The sequence below is a fragment of the Podarcis vaucheri genome (assembly GCF_965113315.1).
Source record: "Podarcis vaucheri genome assembly, chromosome: 14".
NCBI classification, from domain to species: domain Eukaryota; kingdom Metazoa; phylum Chordata; class Lepidosauria; order Squamata; family Lacertidae; genus Podarcis; species Podarcis vaucheri.
Window position 1 is genome coordinate 17,899,976 of NC_138752.1, and position 19,393 is coordinate 17,919,368.

The 19,393-nt window shown below is 44.5% G+C and overlaps 1 protein-coding gene and 1 long non-coding RNA gene across 5 annotated transcripts in view; one reads left to right on the forward strand and one right to left on the reverse strand.

The window, feature by feature from the left end:
- Positions 1-1,803: 1,803 nt before the first annotated feature.
- LOC309518595 lies at positions 1,804-8,514 on the forward strand. Its single transcript, XR_014213537.1, has 2 exons — positions 1,804-1,897; positions 8,266-8,514. It is a non-coding gene; the product is annotated as an uncharacterized lncRNA (long non-coding RNA).
- Positions 2,600-19,393, reverse strand: part of ARNT2 (aryl hydrocarbon receptor nuclear translocator 2) — a 145,801-nt gene continuing 129,007 nt past the window's right edge. For all 4 annotated transcript variants that reach the window (XM_082198476.1, XM_082198475.1, XM_082198477.1 and 1 more), the window contains exons 16-19: positions 15,036-15,174; positions 13,060-13,225; positions 8,333-8,469; positions 2,600-7,216 (exon numbers count right to left, since the gene is read on the reverse strand). In XM_082198476.1, coding sequence (XP_082054602.1) covers positions 7,118-7,216; positions 8,333-8,469; positions 13,060-13,225; positions 15,036-15,174 — 541 coding nt within the window. In that variant the 3' untranslated portion in view covers positions 2,600-7,117. The remainder of the gene's footprint in view (positions 7,217-8,332; positions 8,470-13,059; positions 13,226-15,035; positions 15,175-19,393) is intronic.

The window sequence follows — 19,393 nt, forward strand, 5'->3', positions numbered from 1 at the left end:
ACACAGCCGGCATGAAATGACACAGGTGGCATGTTCCGGTCAGGGCAGAAGAATGTAGGACAGCTATATTTCATTAATTGGAAGAGATGTCCACGGTGTATTTGGCAAACGCTGCAGTACTCAGTGCAATGGATGCACAGCATTTTAGGTCAAAGCAAGATAAGTCAAAGGGCTTCTAAGGCTAAAGGGATTTGATGTGACCATGTTTTATTGCTTCCCTTAAAAATCATAGGGTGGTCATGAGAGGCCATCAAGAGGCAATTCTACTTCCACCACAATGATCATTTTGGATTAGCTGTCACTGCAAAATCTGATGCTACTTTTAACAACATTTGTGTGTTTTAATTTCTTCCCTACTCATATACATTACACCTTGCCCTCTTCTCCATTATATAGATTCCTTCAGTGGGACACCGCCCTCCCCAGTGCTGTATTTTGAGATTAGTGAGTGAGTTCCTGCTCCAATTTCCATCTTTTAATGCTGCTTTTGCCGTTTATTAGCACAGCCTTCTCAGTGGTGACCCCATGTGGGAGGCATCACTGCCTGCCTTTAGGAAACACACATAAACTTACCCATGCCATCCAGCCTCTGAGGCAGTTGCTCAAAAAATTGTGAAATGTAGAATAAAAAAAAATCACAAGCAAATTACGGAATAGTAGAATCCTGTGCATTTTTTACTTAGGTAGATCTCACTAAGATCAGTGGGCCATGCTGGTAAGCATATTTGAGATTGCAACCTAGGTTGCTCAGTCAATAAAATTAAAGGGTTGCTAGCCCTGTTCAGAGTACACCCATTAAAATTAACTAAAATGATGGAACTTGGGCCAATGGAGTTTAATGGGTCTACTCTGAGTACAATGTAGATGGATACAACCCAAAGATCCATTTCTTTGCATTAGAGTCAAGAACATTCACTACATCGTGTAGAGGCGGTGTCCATAACTTTATGTAGAGGCGACATGATAGCTTGTAAAATTATGCAGGGGTGAGAAGAAAGTGGAGAGAGGTTTCCCTCTCTTAACCCTTGAACCTGTGGACACGCAATGAAGCTGAATGCTGGAAGATTCAGGATAGATAAAAAGTGCAGTATTTTTCGCTCCATAAGACGCACCTGACCATAAGATGTACAGTGGTGCCCCGCAAGATGAATGCCTCGCAATACAAAAAACTCGCTAGACGAAAGTTTTTTCCGTTCGCGATTTGCCTCGCAAGACGAATTTCCCCTATGGGCTTGCTTCGCAAGACAAAAACGTCTCGCGACTTTTTTTCTTTGACTAAAAACAGACATGTTTTGTTTATAAAGTTAATTTATTTTCCCTTGAATTTTTGAACTGCTCTTTACAGTAAGTGTGACTTTAAAGAGCAGTTAATAAACTGTTGTTGTACCAAATTTGGCTTTGTTTGGACTTTTTTTGACCATAGGAACGCATTAATTGATTTTCAATGCATTCCTATGGGGTTTTGTGCTTCGCAAGACGAAAAATTCGCTAGATGACAAAAATTGCGGAACGAATTAATTTCGTCTTGCGGGGCACCACTGTACCTAGTTTTCAGAGGAGGAAAGGGGGAAAGACCCTTTTGGGGGGGGATCAGCTTACAGTTGTGCGGCTTCTTTTACAAAGGGGAAAAGCCTTGGTTTTTTTTGGGTTCAACTCACAGTTCTGCAGCTTCTTTAGGAAAGGAAAGGGAGCCATTTCTATAGTTTCCAGACAGATAATCAGCCAGTCACATATCGCTGGGGAAACAAACAGAACATTCAACAATGGAGGCCTGGGCAAGGGGGCGGGGCCGGAAAGGGAGCCAGTGATCGACCACACATTTGCTCCAAAAGACGCAAAGACATTTCCGCTTACTTTTTAGGAGGAAGAAAGTGCATCTTATGGAACGGAAAATATGGTACTTATTCATGCAGCACAAAGTTAAAGTATGGAACTCACTCCTGAGGAGGGAGTGATGGCCACATAGATGGCTTTCAAAGATTAGAGAAACTAATGGAGGAAAAGGCTCATGATGTCCACAATCTGCCTCCGTAGTTGGAGGCAGTAATGGTTCTGAAAACCAGTTGCTGGAGGCCACATACATGGAATAGGCTCCTGTGTTCGGGTCCTGTTTGCAGGGTTCTCCTAGGCACCTAGTTGACCACAGTGAGAGCAGGATGTTGGACTAGGTGAGACTTTGGCTTGATCCAGCAGGCTCTTACGATGTTCTCAGGTGTAGGAGAACATACAGTCTGAGGGACTTCACAGGGAGCCTTCTGGGAATCACATGGCAGTGGTAGGTGGGCAAAAATGGGTGGATCAAAAGATGCGAGTCTTACCTTTGTACAGTTGGCTACATTCCAGCCATGTGAAAGTCGGAAATTCCTACACCACACCCACCTCTCTCTACAATCCATTCAGGCAAGCAAAGGGGCACCGTCACATTTCAAGGGCACTGTCCAGCCCCACAAAAGCACTCGAGGAGTGTAGGAAGCAAGACTGTCAAGGAATGTGGCCTGGAGAAGAGACCTGTGGGCTGGCTTGATGGTTGTGTTTGGTTCTCAGGACGGAGGTTCTCCACCCCTGCTGGCGTTACACGACAGTAGCAGTTAACAACAGCTCGTGATGCTTTATTATTTTAATGAAAATTTAAAAGGCAGGTTATTAATTATACAGACACACAAAACTGGTTTTGCTATACAGAACACTTAGAAGTACAAAATACAGTTTTATCCACAACACAGTTCCACATTGACACCAAAGGGCTCTAACAGATACGGATGCAAATGGTAGAAAAAGTCAATTAAAACACACACACACACACACACACCATTGGCATATATTTTTAAGGGGCAAAGGTATGGCACATAATCTGAAGCTCTGAACTGAGCACTTTCAGTTCTAAATGAAAGAGAGTTCCAAACGCCTGCTTACCTCTTCCCTGCTGAGGTCAATGAGGATGATCTTGCCATAGTTAAGCACATTGTTTTCAGTGGGAAAATACTGTTGATAATGCTTGGCGTTCAAAAAACGTTTCTCCTTGCTCCCACCTAGAAAGGGGCCTGAGCTACAGTTGGAAGAATCTGTTCATTTTGGTTTCACTCAGGTTCTCATTTTTCCTATCTCAAAATCAGCACAGATTCAGTTTCAGTTTGAAAATTCTTTGTTTTAAAAAGTCCTTGGAGAAGCTTGCACTGAAATTGTGAGAAAATACACGTTTCTATGCAATGTACACTCTTTTATTTTTGCAAAGCAATTTTCTTTAATATAAGATTTTTTTTGAAGTAACTCTATTCTATGCATACTTTACCCTGGTATATGCATTTTTGTACACACTACTTGTTTGGGGAACTGCACCACAAAATTTGGAGACGTGAATTGCAAAGGATGGCTGTGTTTTGTTTTGCGTATTTCTAGAACGTGTGAATTAGCTATGCCCACCTTTAAATGTGAACTGTGTTGAATTCTGCCCGCCCCACAGGCAGAAATGAAGGATCAAGGGATGAGCCAGGGTAGAAACCAATGTCTCGGAATAAATGGGCAGACCAAGGGGTGGAGTCAAGAGAAGGATGAGGCAAGTCATGGTAGTCAGAGCCTGACAGAATCTTGGGTTTGCTGGCTTGTCAGATCTCTGCGCTGGTCACATGACAGGATGTGATCAGACCAGCAAATCCATTTAGTTAATATACTTAGAGGGCACTTTCCCAATGTTCAAAGCAGTGTATGATGATGATAATAACAACAACAATTTAATGCAACAGCAGCAAATAATAATTACAGATGTAGTCCTCAACCAGCCAAATCCCTGCCCCAAAACAGCACATCATATTTAAAAGCATGCTGTCTGCAAGCCTTGAGGCCACTTTAGCAAAATGCCTCCTTTTCCCTGTTGCAGTTTTAACTGCTTATCATGTGGACAACTCAAGCAGGGCATAATCAGCTGACCACAACTGATACATGGGTTGGATATATTTAGAGATAGCCCTAATGGGATGCTCTAAGTATTTGCTTGCCACTCTTTCCCATTAAATCAGTAGGGCTTTAGTGCTGGATTGGGTTCACTACAGTGGTACCTCAGGTTACATACACTTCAGGATACATATGCTTCAGGTTACAAACTCCGCTAACACAGAAATAGTACCTCGGGTTAAGAACTTTGCTTTAGGATGAGAACAGAAATCGTGCTCCGGTGGTGCGGCAGCAGCAGGAGGCCCCATTAGCTAAAGTGGTGCTTCAGGTTAAGAACAGTTTCAGGTTAAGAACGGACCTCCGGAACGAATTAAGTACTTAACCTCAGGTACCACTGTAGTATGAAAAGTGCTTAACTTTGGCTGGATCATGCCAGGAGTTACTATCAGCAGAATGGCCTGTGTCCATGCAGTTGTTAATCCAGAAAAACAGGTTTGTCAATTTAGCTCATCTTTTGCTCCCATATTTATAGCAAAACATTACCATTCTACCCTTTGCCTACCCATATTTAGCAACACCTTCTGCCCCCTCCCCAGCCTAAAGAGCTAAGGGCCAGCCTTGCTTCTTGATTTCTAAGTTGAACACAGCCACAAAAACAAACTCACCAACTCTCAAACACATCTGTCCATTGCCCATCTTGCGAGGCTACAAATTGGACAGTATGACATTGATAAGGCATTGATGGCTGCATGGCCGAGTAACTTTTGGAAGGGCGAGGAAAAACAAGGATACAGAGTTGTATTCTATGTAGCGCTATGCAAAATGTTCCACTAGCAGAAGGATTTCTTCTTGCACAATGGAATGTTCTCTCCTCCTGCTGTGCTCCCTAAATCTGTTCTGGGGTTTTCTCCAACCCTTCAGAGCAGATTTGAGGATGGCATGGGGGGATGAGAGAAGGAAAAAATCCCACTGCACTAGTGTTCATCCTTGAACTATTTAGTTGTATGCTGTCCAGTGTGTAAAAATGAACATTGTGGTAGTAGGAGAAGTTATCCAACATGGTGGTGAACACTGTACCAGAAATGAACTAGAAGCTTAAGTAACAGTAGACTTGTTAAGAGGTACCTGTAATTACATACTGTGCTTTAATGCAAAGAAAGGAAATCAAACCAAATATGGAAATGGACGTTTTAAATTATAGGTGGAACTACATGTTACACTCAAGGTGAGACTTCTGTTGAAAATGGTACTGCTGCACCAGGTATATCAGGCTCATTTGTAGAGTTGGGTGAATTTGTCAGTTTCTGGTTCCCCAAGTTTCTCCTTTTCCTGCTCTTAAGTTCATTTCTCCAGCAATTTGCAACGGGGGGAGGGAATCCTCATCAAAATTTGCCAGCATTTTAGTGCTATTTTTTCCTAATATACACATTTCTATGTGCATTTTCGACCAATATACAAATTATTGCAATTTCACTTTTAAAAACTGCATGCTTATGTGTCATTTTCACTAATGCATGCATTTTTATGCACACTTTCCACCAATTTAGGCATTTTTGTACGCATTTTCTGTCTGGAGAAACTCCATTGCAAAATTCAGAGAGGTGTGAATTCTAAAGGATAGTTGTGTTTTGGCAGGCTTAATGGTACAGAAAGCATGAACTAGGAGGTCTCTCATTAAAATTTGAACAAAATGGCTAACCCCCTTATTGGAATGCTGCTGCCTTTCTCTGCCCCAGCCAGGAGTGGCCAATGATGGGCAGGAAAGCATTCCATAATATGACCTCGTGGCCATAGATAACTGATCCTACGCATTACAGCTGAGCAGGGATGGGAGTGAAATCTGATTCTAACAGTTGCAAGTGGGAGATTTGACAGCAGCTCCAAGTACAGAGTTAACATGCCTTTCCACCTTCCATTTGATAAGCATTTTGAACTAGCCTCTTCAACAGAAGCACCACCACCACCATTTTGTTAGCTAAAGATGGCTAGGAAGCAAGTTAGGCTCCACATTAGAACCTGCCCCTTTCCAGAAAACAATGCCCCAACACAGCTGCTGACTCCAGCTATTGCTGCAATGTTGCTTGCCAATTTCTGGCAGAGCTTAAAAAGCAACAACAACCACATGCTTTGTTTTCTAAACCACTTTCAAGCAGTATTATGGTCACAATCCAGTTGTAGGGTGCAGAGGCGCACTGCACAGAAATGTTATCATAATGGTTTGGCAGAGTGTTACAAGCAGATGAAACCGTAGATTGCCAAAGCCACATTAATTTATACAGCCGATGGAGTGGTGTGCAGAGCCCCAATGGGCATATAGGGGTTTCAAAACGAAATACATGTGCAACCTGTCCCCTTAAGCTTGGACTGTAAGCCCTCCGAATATATTGCTACCCTCTTCAGGCACAGACTTTCCTTGTATATGGTAAAATAACAAATCCAAAACTCAAGATCCAGTTTGTACAACACCAGATATACAGATAGTACTAAAATGTACATACATTCAAGCCTAGCTGTGTTAAAATGAGATAGGAAAGGCGCTGGAACCTCCTGCCAGAAAGGACTAGGTTATAGTTACACAACCTTACATTCAAACTGGCCTAAAATGACCATAAAAAGGATCAAAATGGCTTCAATCTCTGTTGTCATGGGGTGAGGGGACCATTTGCACAACCATGTACAGACACTCTCAGCTGTTCTGCTACCTTTCCAAGAACCACCAGAATGGAGCTCTCTGACCCCCCTGTGGTCTATGAGTCACAGCTAGGGAGCCTCACAACTAGAAGTCTTATCTTCAAGTAGCCAGCAGAGGACTGGAGTGTTTATTTCATTATCTGTTCACACAAGCAGCTTTGTCTAAGGAGGGAAGTTAGAAATGGTTCACATTCAAATATTAAGAGCGGAGAGAAAGTTAAAAATCAAAGCGCCTCCCTGCTCGTCCCCACCACCCGCCCCACCCAGGCTCAAAACCCTACCACAAATGGGAATGAAATACAAAATGAATCCTTGCGGCGAATGCCAACCAGGTGGCGTTAGGTTATTTCATTATAACTTGCATGGTCAACACTTGGAAGGAGCGCAAGTGATTATCTGAAGTACGAGAAGGGGGCGTTTCTTGTTTTATAGCTTCTATGATAATGTTAACACAGGGAAAGCGGATCTCATACTACCCTGGTATGCTGATTTCCTTTCCCAGAATGTCCTTTGCAGAGGTTATCTGGCTAGGTAAAATTTACTCAGAAAATGGAGGAAACATTCCCAAATCAGCAAAATCTTCAATGTTGTAATTGCCGGTCCCTTGGGTCGGATCTCCTGGAATAGGCAGCATATCCTGGATGATAAAAGAAAATGAAAGGGAAAGGTGATTTTTCTTGTACAGTGGTATCTTGGGTTACAGATGCTTCAGGTTACAGACGCCACTAACGCAGAAATAGTACCTCAGGTTAAGAACTTTGCTTCAGGATGAGAACAGAAATTGCATGGCGGCAGTGGGAGGCCCCATTAGCTAAGGTGGTACCTCAGGTTAAGAACAGTTTCAGGTTAAGAACGGACCTCCAGAACGAATTAAGTTCTTAACCCAAGGTACCACTGTATCCTTATCTAGGGCAAAGCCCCTTTAGCATCTCCCCCCTTTGTCACTTAACTGCACTGCAGGCTTCCTCAACCTCGGCCCTCAAGATGTTTTTGGCCTACAACTCCCATGATCCCTAGGACCAGTGGTCAGGGATGTTGGGAATTGTAGTCTCAAAACATCAGGAGGGCCGAGGTTGAGGAAGCCTGCTGTACAGCAACTAAAGAAGCAGCAAGGAACAGTCAGCTCGCAATTTAAGGAAAGAAGTACTCTGTGCAAAATCTCAGGACTGGTGTAGCGCATTGCCAGCCCAGCCAGGTAAGCCCACCAGGGCTCACACCTGCGTAGGGCCACTTAAACCTGGAGCTGGCACCAAACTTCAGTTTCTGTAGCTCCACATACAGCATCCTGCCACCATCTAGCTTGGATGTAATAAGATGACTGACCAGTTCTTTCCATAAGGAATAAACCAGGGATAGGCAACCTAAGGCCCGGGGTCTGGATGCGGCCCAATCGCCTTCTAAATCCAGCCCACCGACGGTCCAGGAATGAGCGTGTTTTTACATGTGTAGAATGTGTCCTTTTATTTAAAATGCATCTCTGGGTTATTTGTGGGGGATAGGAATTTGTTCTCCCCCCCCCCCCAAATATATATATATATATATATATATATATATATATATATATATATATATATATAGTCTGGCCCACTACATGGTCTGAGGGACGGTGGACCGGCCCATGGCTGAAAAAGGTTGCTGACCCCTGGATAAAATGATATTTGTTGACAGTTTGCTGCCTTTTACCAGGACCCAAAAGGTCACCTGCAAGAGACGGATCACCTTGCCATGCTGAATCACGGGTCCAGGGACTCACCTGGAACACTTCTGTCTGGCTGGTTTGCTGGTGAGGATGCTGCTCACTGTTTTGCTGGTTGTGATGTTGGCTTTGCCACTGGGACCACACCTCTGAAGGCCTCCCTTGGAATTGTCCGCTGCTTTGGCTGCTTTCAGCTGGAAAATAAAATAAAGTTACAAGATCGGGTCTTTTAAAATGTACTTTTGCTTTTCTTTTCTTTTTTGACTAAACAAATAATAATCATTATCATAATCATAATAAAGTATAAATGCAGCACATCTGGCCTGGTTTCCCCAGCCTCTCTGGGCAGCTCACAACAGAATATTAAAAACACGATAAAACACCAAGCATTAAAAACTTCCCTAAACAGGCTGTCTTCAGATGTCTTCTAAAAGTCAGATAGTTGTTTATTTCCTTGACATCTGGAGGCCCTCTGCCTGGTTCCATGTAACCTCGCTTCCCACAGGGAGGGAACTGCTAGAAGGCCCTCGGAACTGGATCTCAGTGTCTGGGCTGAACGATGGGGGTGGAGATGCTCCTTCAGGTATACTGGGCCAAGACTGTTTAGGGTTTTAAAGGTCAGCGCTTTGAATTGCGCTTGGAAAAGTACTGGGAGCCAGTGCAGGTCTTTCAGGACTGGTGTTATATTCATTCCTGCCGACCTTAGGTCTAGTCCTCTGTTCCTGAGGTTTGCACTGTGTTCCTTCATGCATTTAGAATTACCGTATTTTTTGCACCATAACACTCACTTTTTTCCTCCTAAAAGGTAAGGGGAAATATCTGTGTGTGTTATGGAGGGAATGCCTATGGGTGGCATGCCTACGGATTTTCCTCCTCAAAAAACTATGTGTGTGTTATGGTCGGGTGCGTGTTATAGAGCGAAAAATACGGTAACTTCTCCCTTACAAAGTTACATGCACACTTACATGCACTGCCTGTCAAGGGCAAAAGGAGAGGTTCTGTTCTCGTTCTGCCCCCATCCACACTATGCATTTAAAGCACTATGATACTGTGTTAAACAGCCACGGCTTCATCCAAAGAATCCTGGGAACTGTAGCTTATAAAGGGTGCTGAGAGTTGTTAGGAGATCCCTATTCCCCTCACAGAGCTACAATTCCCAGAGTTCACTGGGACGAGGAACTGACTGTTAAAACCACTCTAGGAATTGTAGCTCTGTGAGAAGAGTATAGGTGTCTCCAAACATCTTTCAGCAGCCTTTACAAACTACACTTCCTAGGATTTGCTGTGACTGTTTAAACTGGCATGATACTGCTTTAAATGAATAGTGTGGATGTGGCATCTGTCCAAACGGAAACTGAAAAAGACAGGGCCTTTCCTGTGGTGGCTCCCCAGCCCTAGAACCCCCTTCCAAAAGAGGTGTACCGAAGCCTGACACTGCAATCATTTAAGCAGGGATGTGAAACCAGATTTTTAAAAAGCAAGTTATGCAGGCATTACAGATTGTTAGGAGCTTTGCTCTGTATTACTGCATCAACCAATGAGATGGGTTCCAAAATATGCTTAAAGACTGTATTTCACTGGTTTCTGCTGGTTAAATTTGAAAGCTGCCTTAAGCATCTTGATAAAGTAGGAAGCATATGCTATGTATATACAGTGGGACCTCAGGTTAAGAACTTAATTCGTTCTGGAGGTCCGTTCTTATCCTGAAACTGTTCTTAACCTGAGACACCACTTTAGCTAAAGGGGCCGCCTGCTGCCGCTGCACGATTTCTGTTCTCATCCTGAAGCAAAGTTCTTAATCTGAAGTACTATTTCTGGGTTAGCAGAGTGTGTAACCTGAAGCGTCTGTAACCTGAAACGTCTGTAACCCGAGGTACCACTGTAAAAAGTTACAACAATTACATAAACATATAAATAACATTCATCACCTAATCCCACTAGTCTGAAATCAAGGAATGGGTCAAATGCGTAATTTTGTCTATACATTTTTTTTAAAGCCAAATGCCATAGCCACAAACTGGTTCCGTATCTGCACTTTTGTGCAAGAGTTAAAATTACTCCTTTTTCTTAATCGTAATAGCAATGCCCTGAATAAGAGCACATGCAGAACAGCTGCATCCTGAATCCCAGCAGTCGTGCGTGGGGAGGGCAGGACTTTAGGGCAGAAGTCAAGGGCCTCACTTAATGGAATGAGCAGGAAGCCCCCTCCCCACAGGGCAGGTGGGCTGACTTGACACATTTGAAAATGTGAAGTAATCATATGCATTATCTTCTGAAGAGCACCCCCCACCAAGACCATTAGGTACAGTCTTAAATGACCTAGCTTAGAACGCTGTGGAATCCCATGGGGAATGCAATTTGCCTGCCTAATCTCAAAACCTTGCATAACCCACCCCTACCATTTGCATTGGTTAAATAAATCTCATCTGGCCCAACCTGACCCCATCCCTGGACAGAACAGCCACTTTGAAGGAGAACAACCTCCACAGATTCTGGAAGGTGCAGAGACTCTGGTGAATCTCTTGTAAAAGGGAAGAGAATTTCAAAGCTGAGAGGCACCCAGTGAGAAAGTCTCCCTATGTCTCTTCAGCTCATGGATGGTAAGTTAAAGAGAGTATTATGGCCATCTATTATGTAAAAGGACCCAATTCATAATACAGTGGTACCTCGGGTTACAGACGCTTCAGGTTACAGACTCCGCTAACCCAGAAATAGTACCTCGGGTTAAGAACTTTGCTTCAGGATGCGAACAGAAATTATGCGGCAGTGGCATGGCAGCAGCAGGAGGCCCCATTAGCTAAAGTGGTGCTTCAGGTTAAGAACAGTTTCAGGTTAAGAATGGACCTCCGGAATGAATTAAGTTGTTAACCCGAGGTACCACTGCAACTTGAACGAAGTCTGGTAAGGTCAAAGCAAAAGACCCTTCCTCAGTGGGAATATTTTGGTTGAGTTTTGAGCTTCTCTGAGTGAGACTTAAAAAAACAACAGTAATAATAACCCCCAGGCTTACGGGAGGCTTTGGTATCTAAGTGATCTCTCTTCACCTTTTGTTCCTGGCACTCGCCTTCAAACCGCAGAAATTGATTCATAGCCTGAATTATCTGCTACAAACTCCGGGCTTGAGATATGCTCTTCAGTTTGCTGATGCGAGAAAATATAAATTCAAGCTCTCCCCACTCAACACAACAGCATTTTCCCCAAGTGCAAACAAACTCAACAAAAAAAGACGGCCAGGTTTCAGGGCTCAAGGTGGATGGACTTTGTGATGACCAAAGAGCGCCATATATCTCCTATAGACTGGGGTAGTCAGCATCTCTCTCTTGTATATGTTGTCGCACCGCAATGCTCATCATCCCTTTGCTCTGCTGGCTGGGACTGATGGGAGCTAGGGTGCAGCAACATATGGAGGGCACCATGTTGGCTGCTGCCCCTGCTTTAGACAACTGCCTCCACACACACACACACACACACACACAGAGAGAGAGAGAGAGAGAGAGAAAAGAATGGATTTGACTATATCTTTTAGGTTTGCAGATGTACAGTCGTGTCTCCTACTCATTTCTCTGCATTTATACCCCACCTTTCTTCCAAAGGAGCTCAAGGCAATATATATGGCTCTCCCCCTTCTCATTTTATCCTCACAACAACCCCATGAGGGAGGTTAGGCTGGGAGAGAATGCCTGGCCGCAGGTCACCCAGTAAGAGCTTCACGGCTGAGTGCTGGATCTGAACCCTGGTCCTTCAGCAATTATTCCTTCAATATATATTCCTTCACTGCGAGAAGTGAGGTTACAGGGAACCAGGCAGAGGGCCTTCTCGGTAGTGGCGCCCGCCCTATAGAACGTCCTCCCATCAGATGTTAAGGAAATAAACAACTACAGTGGACGCTCAGGTTGCGAGCGTGATCTGTGCGGGAGGCATGTTTGCAACCCGCAGCGCCACATCTGCGCATGCGTGGGTTGCGATTCGGCGCTTCTGCACATAGCGCGATTTAGCGCTTCTGCGCATGCGTGACCACCGAAACCCGGAAGTAACCCGTTCCAGTACTTCCGGGTTTTGGCGCTTCTGTAACCCGAGGTATGACTATCTTACTTTTAGAAGACATCTGAAGGCAGTCACGTGTAGGGAAATTTTTAATGTTTGATGTTTTATTGTGTTTTAAATATTCTGTTGGAAGCCAGCTAGCGTGGCTGGGGAAATCCAGCCAGATGGGTGGGTGTCAATAATAAATTATTATTATTATTATTAGTATTATTATTATTATTAACCAAGCTGCTTTCTGGTTGTGCACCCTGGCTCACCAGTTTAGTCAATGCCCAGTTTAGTTACATGCCCACACCATACATATAAAGCACACAACCTTCCCCCAAAGAATTCTGGGAACTGTGGTTTTTAAGAGTTCTGGGAATTGTAGCTCTGCGAGGGGGTAAACTATGGTTTCCAGGATTCCTTGTGGAGGGGAAAGGGAAACCATGACTGTTGCAGTGGTAGAAATGTGCTCTGAAAGTGCAGATACTGTCTAGCCTCTTTAACTGGCCATTCTGCTTGCTGGGCCCCCAGATCACATGAATCGTGACAGCTGCACATCATAGTTGCACTCAAGTCTTGCTTGTGGGCTTCCCATTGGAACATCTGGTTGGACACTGTGAGAACAGGATGCTGGACTAGGTGGGCTATGGACATGGGCCTGATCCACAAGAGATGTGTTCGTAGTAAGTCGAAGAGACCTCATTGTACCTTGTGGCGCTTTTGTTTTAGGCGAGGTAGCCAGGCTCGATACCTACCAAACCCTGCTGTCCTGTTAGCTAGGCTGGAATAGGCATTCCCGCTTGGAGAGGACGTAGCAGGGCTGGACAGGGGGCTGTACGACGCTGGGTCAGCAGAGTAAGTGTGACTGGTTCCAATTGCAAAGGGAGAAGACTGAGCCTTGCCAGACTGCGAAGGAATTTGCTGAATGGGAGAGTGAAAGACAGCAACATCAAGGCGTTATCATCCTTCCCGCGGCATTTGACCCAAGAACAAAGTGGCGCAACAGACTTCCATCTCGGCACATCTCTTTGCAAAACAAGCATCTTTGCAGAGCTAGTTAGGTGGGGTGCTGTGCTCCAGCAACGTGGGTTCTGAGCTGTTTAAGTTCAAGAATCCCAAAGCATAGCTATGTGCTACAAACTCTTCCCAGGCTAATGGTGGGGAACCCCTCTCTGTCCGAAGGCCACAATTCCCTTCCGGGTGGGAATTGGGGGGGGGCACATGCCAGTGGCAAGCCAAACCAGAGGCAAAAGTGGGTGCAACAATGAATGTAAATGTTACCTTTGTACAGCACACACACAAACACACTCCATCCTCCATCCAGGGAAGGGAGAGGCATTATCAGAATTCAAGGACACATTCAGCCAGGCTTTTTTTAAAGTTTGCCAAACTGCTTTTATTGCTTTTCCAAATTTTACCTAAAAAGCTAAAGGTACCCCGACTGTTAGGTCTTGTCACGGATGACTCTGGGGTTGCACGCTCATCTCGCTCTATAGGCCGAGGGAGCCGGCGTTTGTCCGCAGACAGCTTCCGGGTCATGTGGCCAGCATGACTAAGCCACTTCTGGCGAACCAAAGCAGCGCACAGAAACGCCATTTACCTTCCTGCCAGAGCAGTACCTATTTATCTACTTGCACTTGATGTGCTTTTGAACTGCTAGGTGGGCAGGAGCTGGGACCGAACAACGGGAGCTCACCCCGTCGCGGGGATTTGAACTGCTGACCTTCCAATTGGCAAGCCCTAGGCTCTGTGGTTTAGACCACAGCGCCATCCGCGTCCTTAAATTTTACCTAAAGGTAAAGGTAAAGGTACCCCTGCCCGAACGGGCCAGTCTTGACAGACTGTGGGGTTTGTGCGCCCATCTCACATTTATTGGCCGGGGGCCAGCGCTGTCCGGGGACACTTCCGGGTCACGTGGCCAGCGTGACATCGCTGCTCTGGCGAGCCAGAGCCGCACACGGAACGCCGTTTACCTTCCCGCTGGTAAGCGGTACCTATTTATCTACTTGCCCCCGGGGGTGCTTTCGAACTGCTAGGTGGGCAGGCGCTGGGACCGAACAGCGGGAGCGCACCCCGCCGCGGGGATTCGAACTGCCGACCTTTCGATCGGCAAGCCCTAGGCGTTGAGGCTTTAGCCCACAGCGCCACCCGCGTCCCATAAATTTTACCTAATCAGCCACAAATTAAAATAAATTTAATACTTTTTGTGTGTGCAAACAATGGTTTCCTACATTCTGTTCTTGATGCATCCAAAGTTTCCTCTTGTTGCTGATTTAGTTTCCTAGTTGCTTCTAATACACATTCCGTTAAACTTACCTATCCTTAACCATCAGCTATTCACTTGCCAATTCCTGCATGAACATTATTTTAACAATTGCAGTTAACTACAAGTGAGGTTACTCCACAATTGATGAAATCCACAATAAATCAGTAATTAACATATCCAACCAGGCTAAAGCATTCCGTACAAACAGGGCCAGTGAGAGAAGGGGCTTGGGGTTTGTTTCAGGGACCAGATTGAGAGACCTTGAGGACTGCCTCTGGTCTCTGCGCCTGAGATTCCCTTCTCCTCTCCCAGGTTAGCCAGTGCTGGCTCCAGGCTCTGCGAGAGTCTTTAGGCAATATGTATTCAGGAAGGCCCCCTCTCAGAGTGAGACTCCTGTCTCTACTGCCTTCTCTCTTTGGGCCCAGGAAGTGAAATCTTTTCTATACTTTTCTATAACTCTCCTACCTGTCCTGGAAATGGAGGGCGACTTCCCGTCCAGGCAACTTGACTCTGATTTAGCTGGCGTGAGATCTGGGACAGGTTCTGACCAGCTGATGATGATGACTGGATGTCGTTGACGCCGGGCACATGGACCACAGACGAGCTTCAAAGGGAGAGAACAGGAATGAATTTGACGTTATAAGGATGCTCACGGGTTGCATCCAATGTTACTCATGGAATAGACCTAACAAAATCAACGACTACCTTAGGTTCATTAATTTCACAGCTCTGAGGAAAACGTTGTTGAACACAAACTACTGCTTACAAGAACACCTGTAATTACAGTTTGCAAACCTCCCAATCAACCAGTTAAACAAATCACGTTTTGGGATACATGGACTACAACTCAAATGCAAAAAAATGCAGACTATTACTTTTGCTGCATTGAACATCCCAGAATAACCCTTTGATCTTAAGTAAACTTCTTCCTAGGACTCATGGCAATATTTTTAAAGTATACAGGGGTTTTTTTTATTGCCTGGTATTCTATGTCAACCTACAATGAAGATATATAGAAAGCTGAAGAGGGACCCTGATAAGGAATTAACAAGAATATAAGTACAGTGGTACCTCCGGTTGCGAAGAGGATGCGTTCTGGAGCTCCGGTCAAATCCCGAGGAATTTGCAACTGGAGGTGCTGCTTCTGTGCATGGTGTGGTTTAATGCTTCTGTGCATGGCGAAACCCGGAAAAATACTTCTGGGTTTGCCACGTATGTATCCCGAAGAATACGTAACCGGAGGTGAAAGCAAGTAGAGGTACCACTGTAGCTTATATGCACACACTGTAGCTTATATGCACACATATACTTTCAGAGTATGCAAGAGGAAGGAATACCTGCCTTCAGAGATGCCCACTGCCCATTCTTTCTGCAGAAGTCACTAACCTGGATGTGCCTACCCGAAGGAAATATTAAACCAGGAACAATTACTCGTGCAGAGATGCAACAGGCAAGTTCACCTGAGGATGAACCAATTCAGCAACGTTTCTGAACATTCTAGTCATATTTGATGGAGAATTGCAGCAGAATTCCCCCCCAGAGGTTGGTTAAAGGGAGGCATGGCCAGGAGCAGTGAAACACACAAAAATGCAACAGGCACATATTTTGGGCTTGCAAAACACTCTTAATTATTTAATCTATTTCTCATGGTATGCTAGCACTGCGCTCATGGCACACACAAATGTACCCTGGCAGCAATTCTGGGGAATTGCTCCAGTAACAGAGCCAGAAAGTACCAACCGAGGGACTCAAATCTTGGCAGCATAAAGGAGGAGATGAAAACAACTCTCCCCCCATCCTTTTGCAGGTGTTTTTAAACTCCAAGAGATCCTCCTCAGCCTACACGAGCACACACAATCAGCAACAGTCTTCTTAAGCAGAGCCGTGCAACCTCCATTCCTTCGTTTTACACGGATCAGTCCAGATATAACCGAAGGCTGTATGCAATTAATGTATTTGCTATGGGTGATATTGCCTCCTCCTGCATTGGTTTCAAAAAGGATGCTATTCATAATTGCAGAATGCCCCAAAAGTATACTTTTCCTACAAAAGAAAAGAGTGCTTTGCAGGCATTCTCTCAGTCGTACTTAAAACCTTTCTAGAGGGGCCATAGCCCAGTGGTAGAGCGCACACTTTCTTAGTTTCTGTTTGCCACTGTGCAGCTGCTTAGAGTCACAAGGCTCTGTTTACATTCCAGAGACAACCCAGGCTATTGGAAGTCTCACGGGAGAAGGGAGACGGATGTGACGTACTGGTTTCTCTGTTCCTTTGTTCAGTTGCTCTCTGCTTTCATAGAGAGAGGATGTATATTTCTTTGCTGTCTGCGTAGTAAGAAATAAAGCATAGCAATGTAGCCATAAATCTCATCACTTCCGCGTGCTGCTTTGGAAGCTCTGCTGAATGGGGGAACGTGCCTGGAAGCCTCATCAAAGGCTCAGGTTGTTAATTATTCATCGGGAGGGCAATTCTGAAGGACTCGCAAGAAGATGAGCTTTATCAGCTTGGCCGAGCGGAGATCCCGACACACTTCATACGGCTCCAATCCCTGACACCTCTAGGTGGGGCTGGGAATGGCTCCTGCCTGAAAACTAAACATGTGGTCTGTTGCTGAGATATGGATCCTCACTGGTGGGCAGTCAGATGATGCAGCAAAGTCATGGCCCCAGGGCCCATGTGTAACATTTTAAGGGTCATGGGAGGCAGGCAAGACTCACCCAGCATGTTTCTCTGGACCAAGTCCACATGCCATGTGAATCAGATCACTGTAACAAAACAAAAAAATTCCTTCCAGTAGCACCTTAAAGACCAACTAAGTAAGTTCTTGGTATGAGCTTTCGTGTGCATGCACACTTCTTCAGATACAGAAGTTGCCAGATCCTTCTATATAGTGAGAAGGTGGGGAGGGGTATTACTCAGAAGGGTGGTGGGGATGGGAGATTGGCAGATAGCTGAGATGAGCCTGTTGACAACTTTTAACGACTGCAATAGGTCTTACAGGAAAAGGCAAGGGGTGAGAAGGTGAGAAATGGCTTAGTTATGTATAATGAGATAAGAATCCAATGTCTCTGTTCAGACCAGGTCTCTCCATTGTTTTAAGTTTGCTAATGAGTTGCAATTCAGCAGCTTCTCTTTCCAGTCTATTTCTGAAATTCCTTTGTAGTAAAACAGCTACTTTGAGATCTTGTATAGAATGTCCTGGGAGATTGAAGTGTTCTCCTACTGGTTTTCTGTTTTGTGATTCTTGATGTCAGATTTATGTCCGTTTATTCTTTGGCATAAGGTTTGGCCTGTTTGTCCAATATAGAGAGCTGAAGGACACTGTTGGCATTGTTGGCACAAATGCTTACTTAGTTGGTGTTTAAGGTGCTACTGGAAGGAATTTTTTTTATTTTGACTATGGCAGACCAACACGGCTACCTATCTGTAACTGTAACAAAACAGTGAGAAGACCCAGACCACAGTTCTCACAGTGGCCAACCAGATGTCTGCTGGAAAGCAGGACCTGAGCATGAGAGCACTTTCTCCCCTTCTGTGGTTTCCAGAAACCGGTATTCAAAAGCATACAGTCTTAAGACGGTGGAATCACAGAGTTGGAAGGGGCCACAAGGATCCTCTACTCCACCCCCTGCAACGCAGGAATCTTTTGCCCAAAGTGGGGCTCAAACCCACAACCCTAAGATAAAGAGTTTCATGCTGTACCAACTGAGCTATCCCAAGTTGAGGGGTTGTAGAGTATTAATATCCAAGCAAACTCAGAAGTAAGCCCTGCTCAGTTCAATGGGACTTACTCCTAAGTAGATGTGTGTAGGATTGCGGACTTAGGAAGCCTCACCATTACAGACTTTGAGTCTTTAAGATCAAAGAACCTGGAAAAAATAAAATACATAACTACTTTGTACTGCATGATCTCTGTCTTGTTATGACTTCTATGACATGATGTACCTTTCTGGAATTTCCTTGAATGGAGAATTGAATCTCGTTCAAAATATACTAGTGCACAGTTATGTTATGTAATAAATTATGTACTGTAATAAATTTGCCCTGTACAGATTACTAACACTACAGAAAAAGGAGATCAGAGATCTTCTGTGCTGTGTCTGTTTTCATGATTATGTAACATTCAAAAGCAAATAAATACTTCTTAACTATACCGGCCTCACTTTTATGTTGCAGGAGACACCCAACAGAATAGCATAGAAATCTACACACAACCTTCAAAGAAAAGAGTTCAGGAATCCCAAACCTCAGAACAGCCATGGGAAATTAGTTGCACTGTAATGTAGTCCTGGCTTCACATATCGGATTTAATTAAAGCATATCTTAATATTGGCAATATCCTCTAGGGCTACTTACTGATTGCTTTTTCATTCAGGCAATAAACATCAAGGAAGGTTTTTTCTTTCCAAGAAAAGCGTTTCCTTCCCAAGAACAACACTATCAATTATATGCTCAAAACAAACCACACCACACTAGTTTCTACAAAAACATAGCTGGCATTTAGTTTCTAATTCCCTCTCCTGGGCACCTAACTGGTGAATGGCGTGCTCTCTCACCCTCTCTCTTTCCTCACTCCCCTTTCTTGTTCATTGTTCAGCCTGCGTTACCTTTTTCGGCTCTGAAATTTAGGGTCACTACACAATTCAATGAAATCCTACTTGAATAGCTGCATGGGTTACAGCTGTTTAATGTGCATTTAGACGATGCACATCTGTGTATAAGAACAGGCGTTCCTTTTTTGGAAGAGGCATTTTATCCGAATGAGAGAGAGAAGGGGGTTGCCTCTTCTAAGACGGTGTCTGCCTTCTGCAGTTTTCAAAACCACG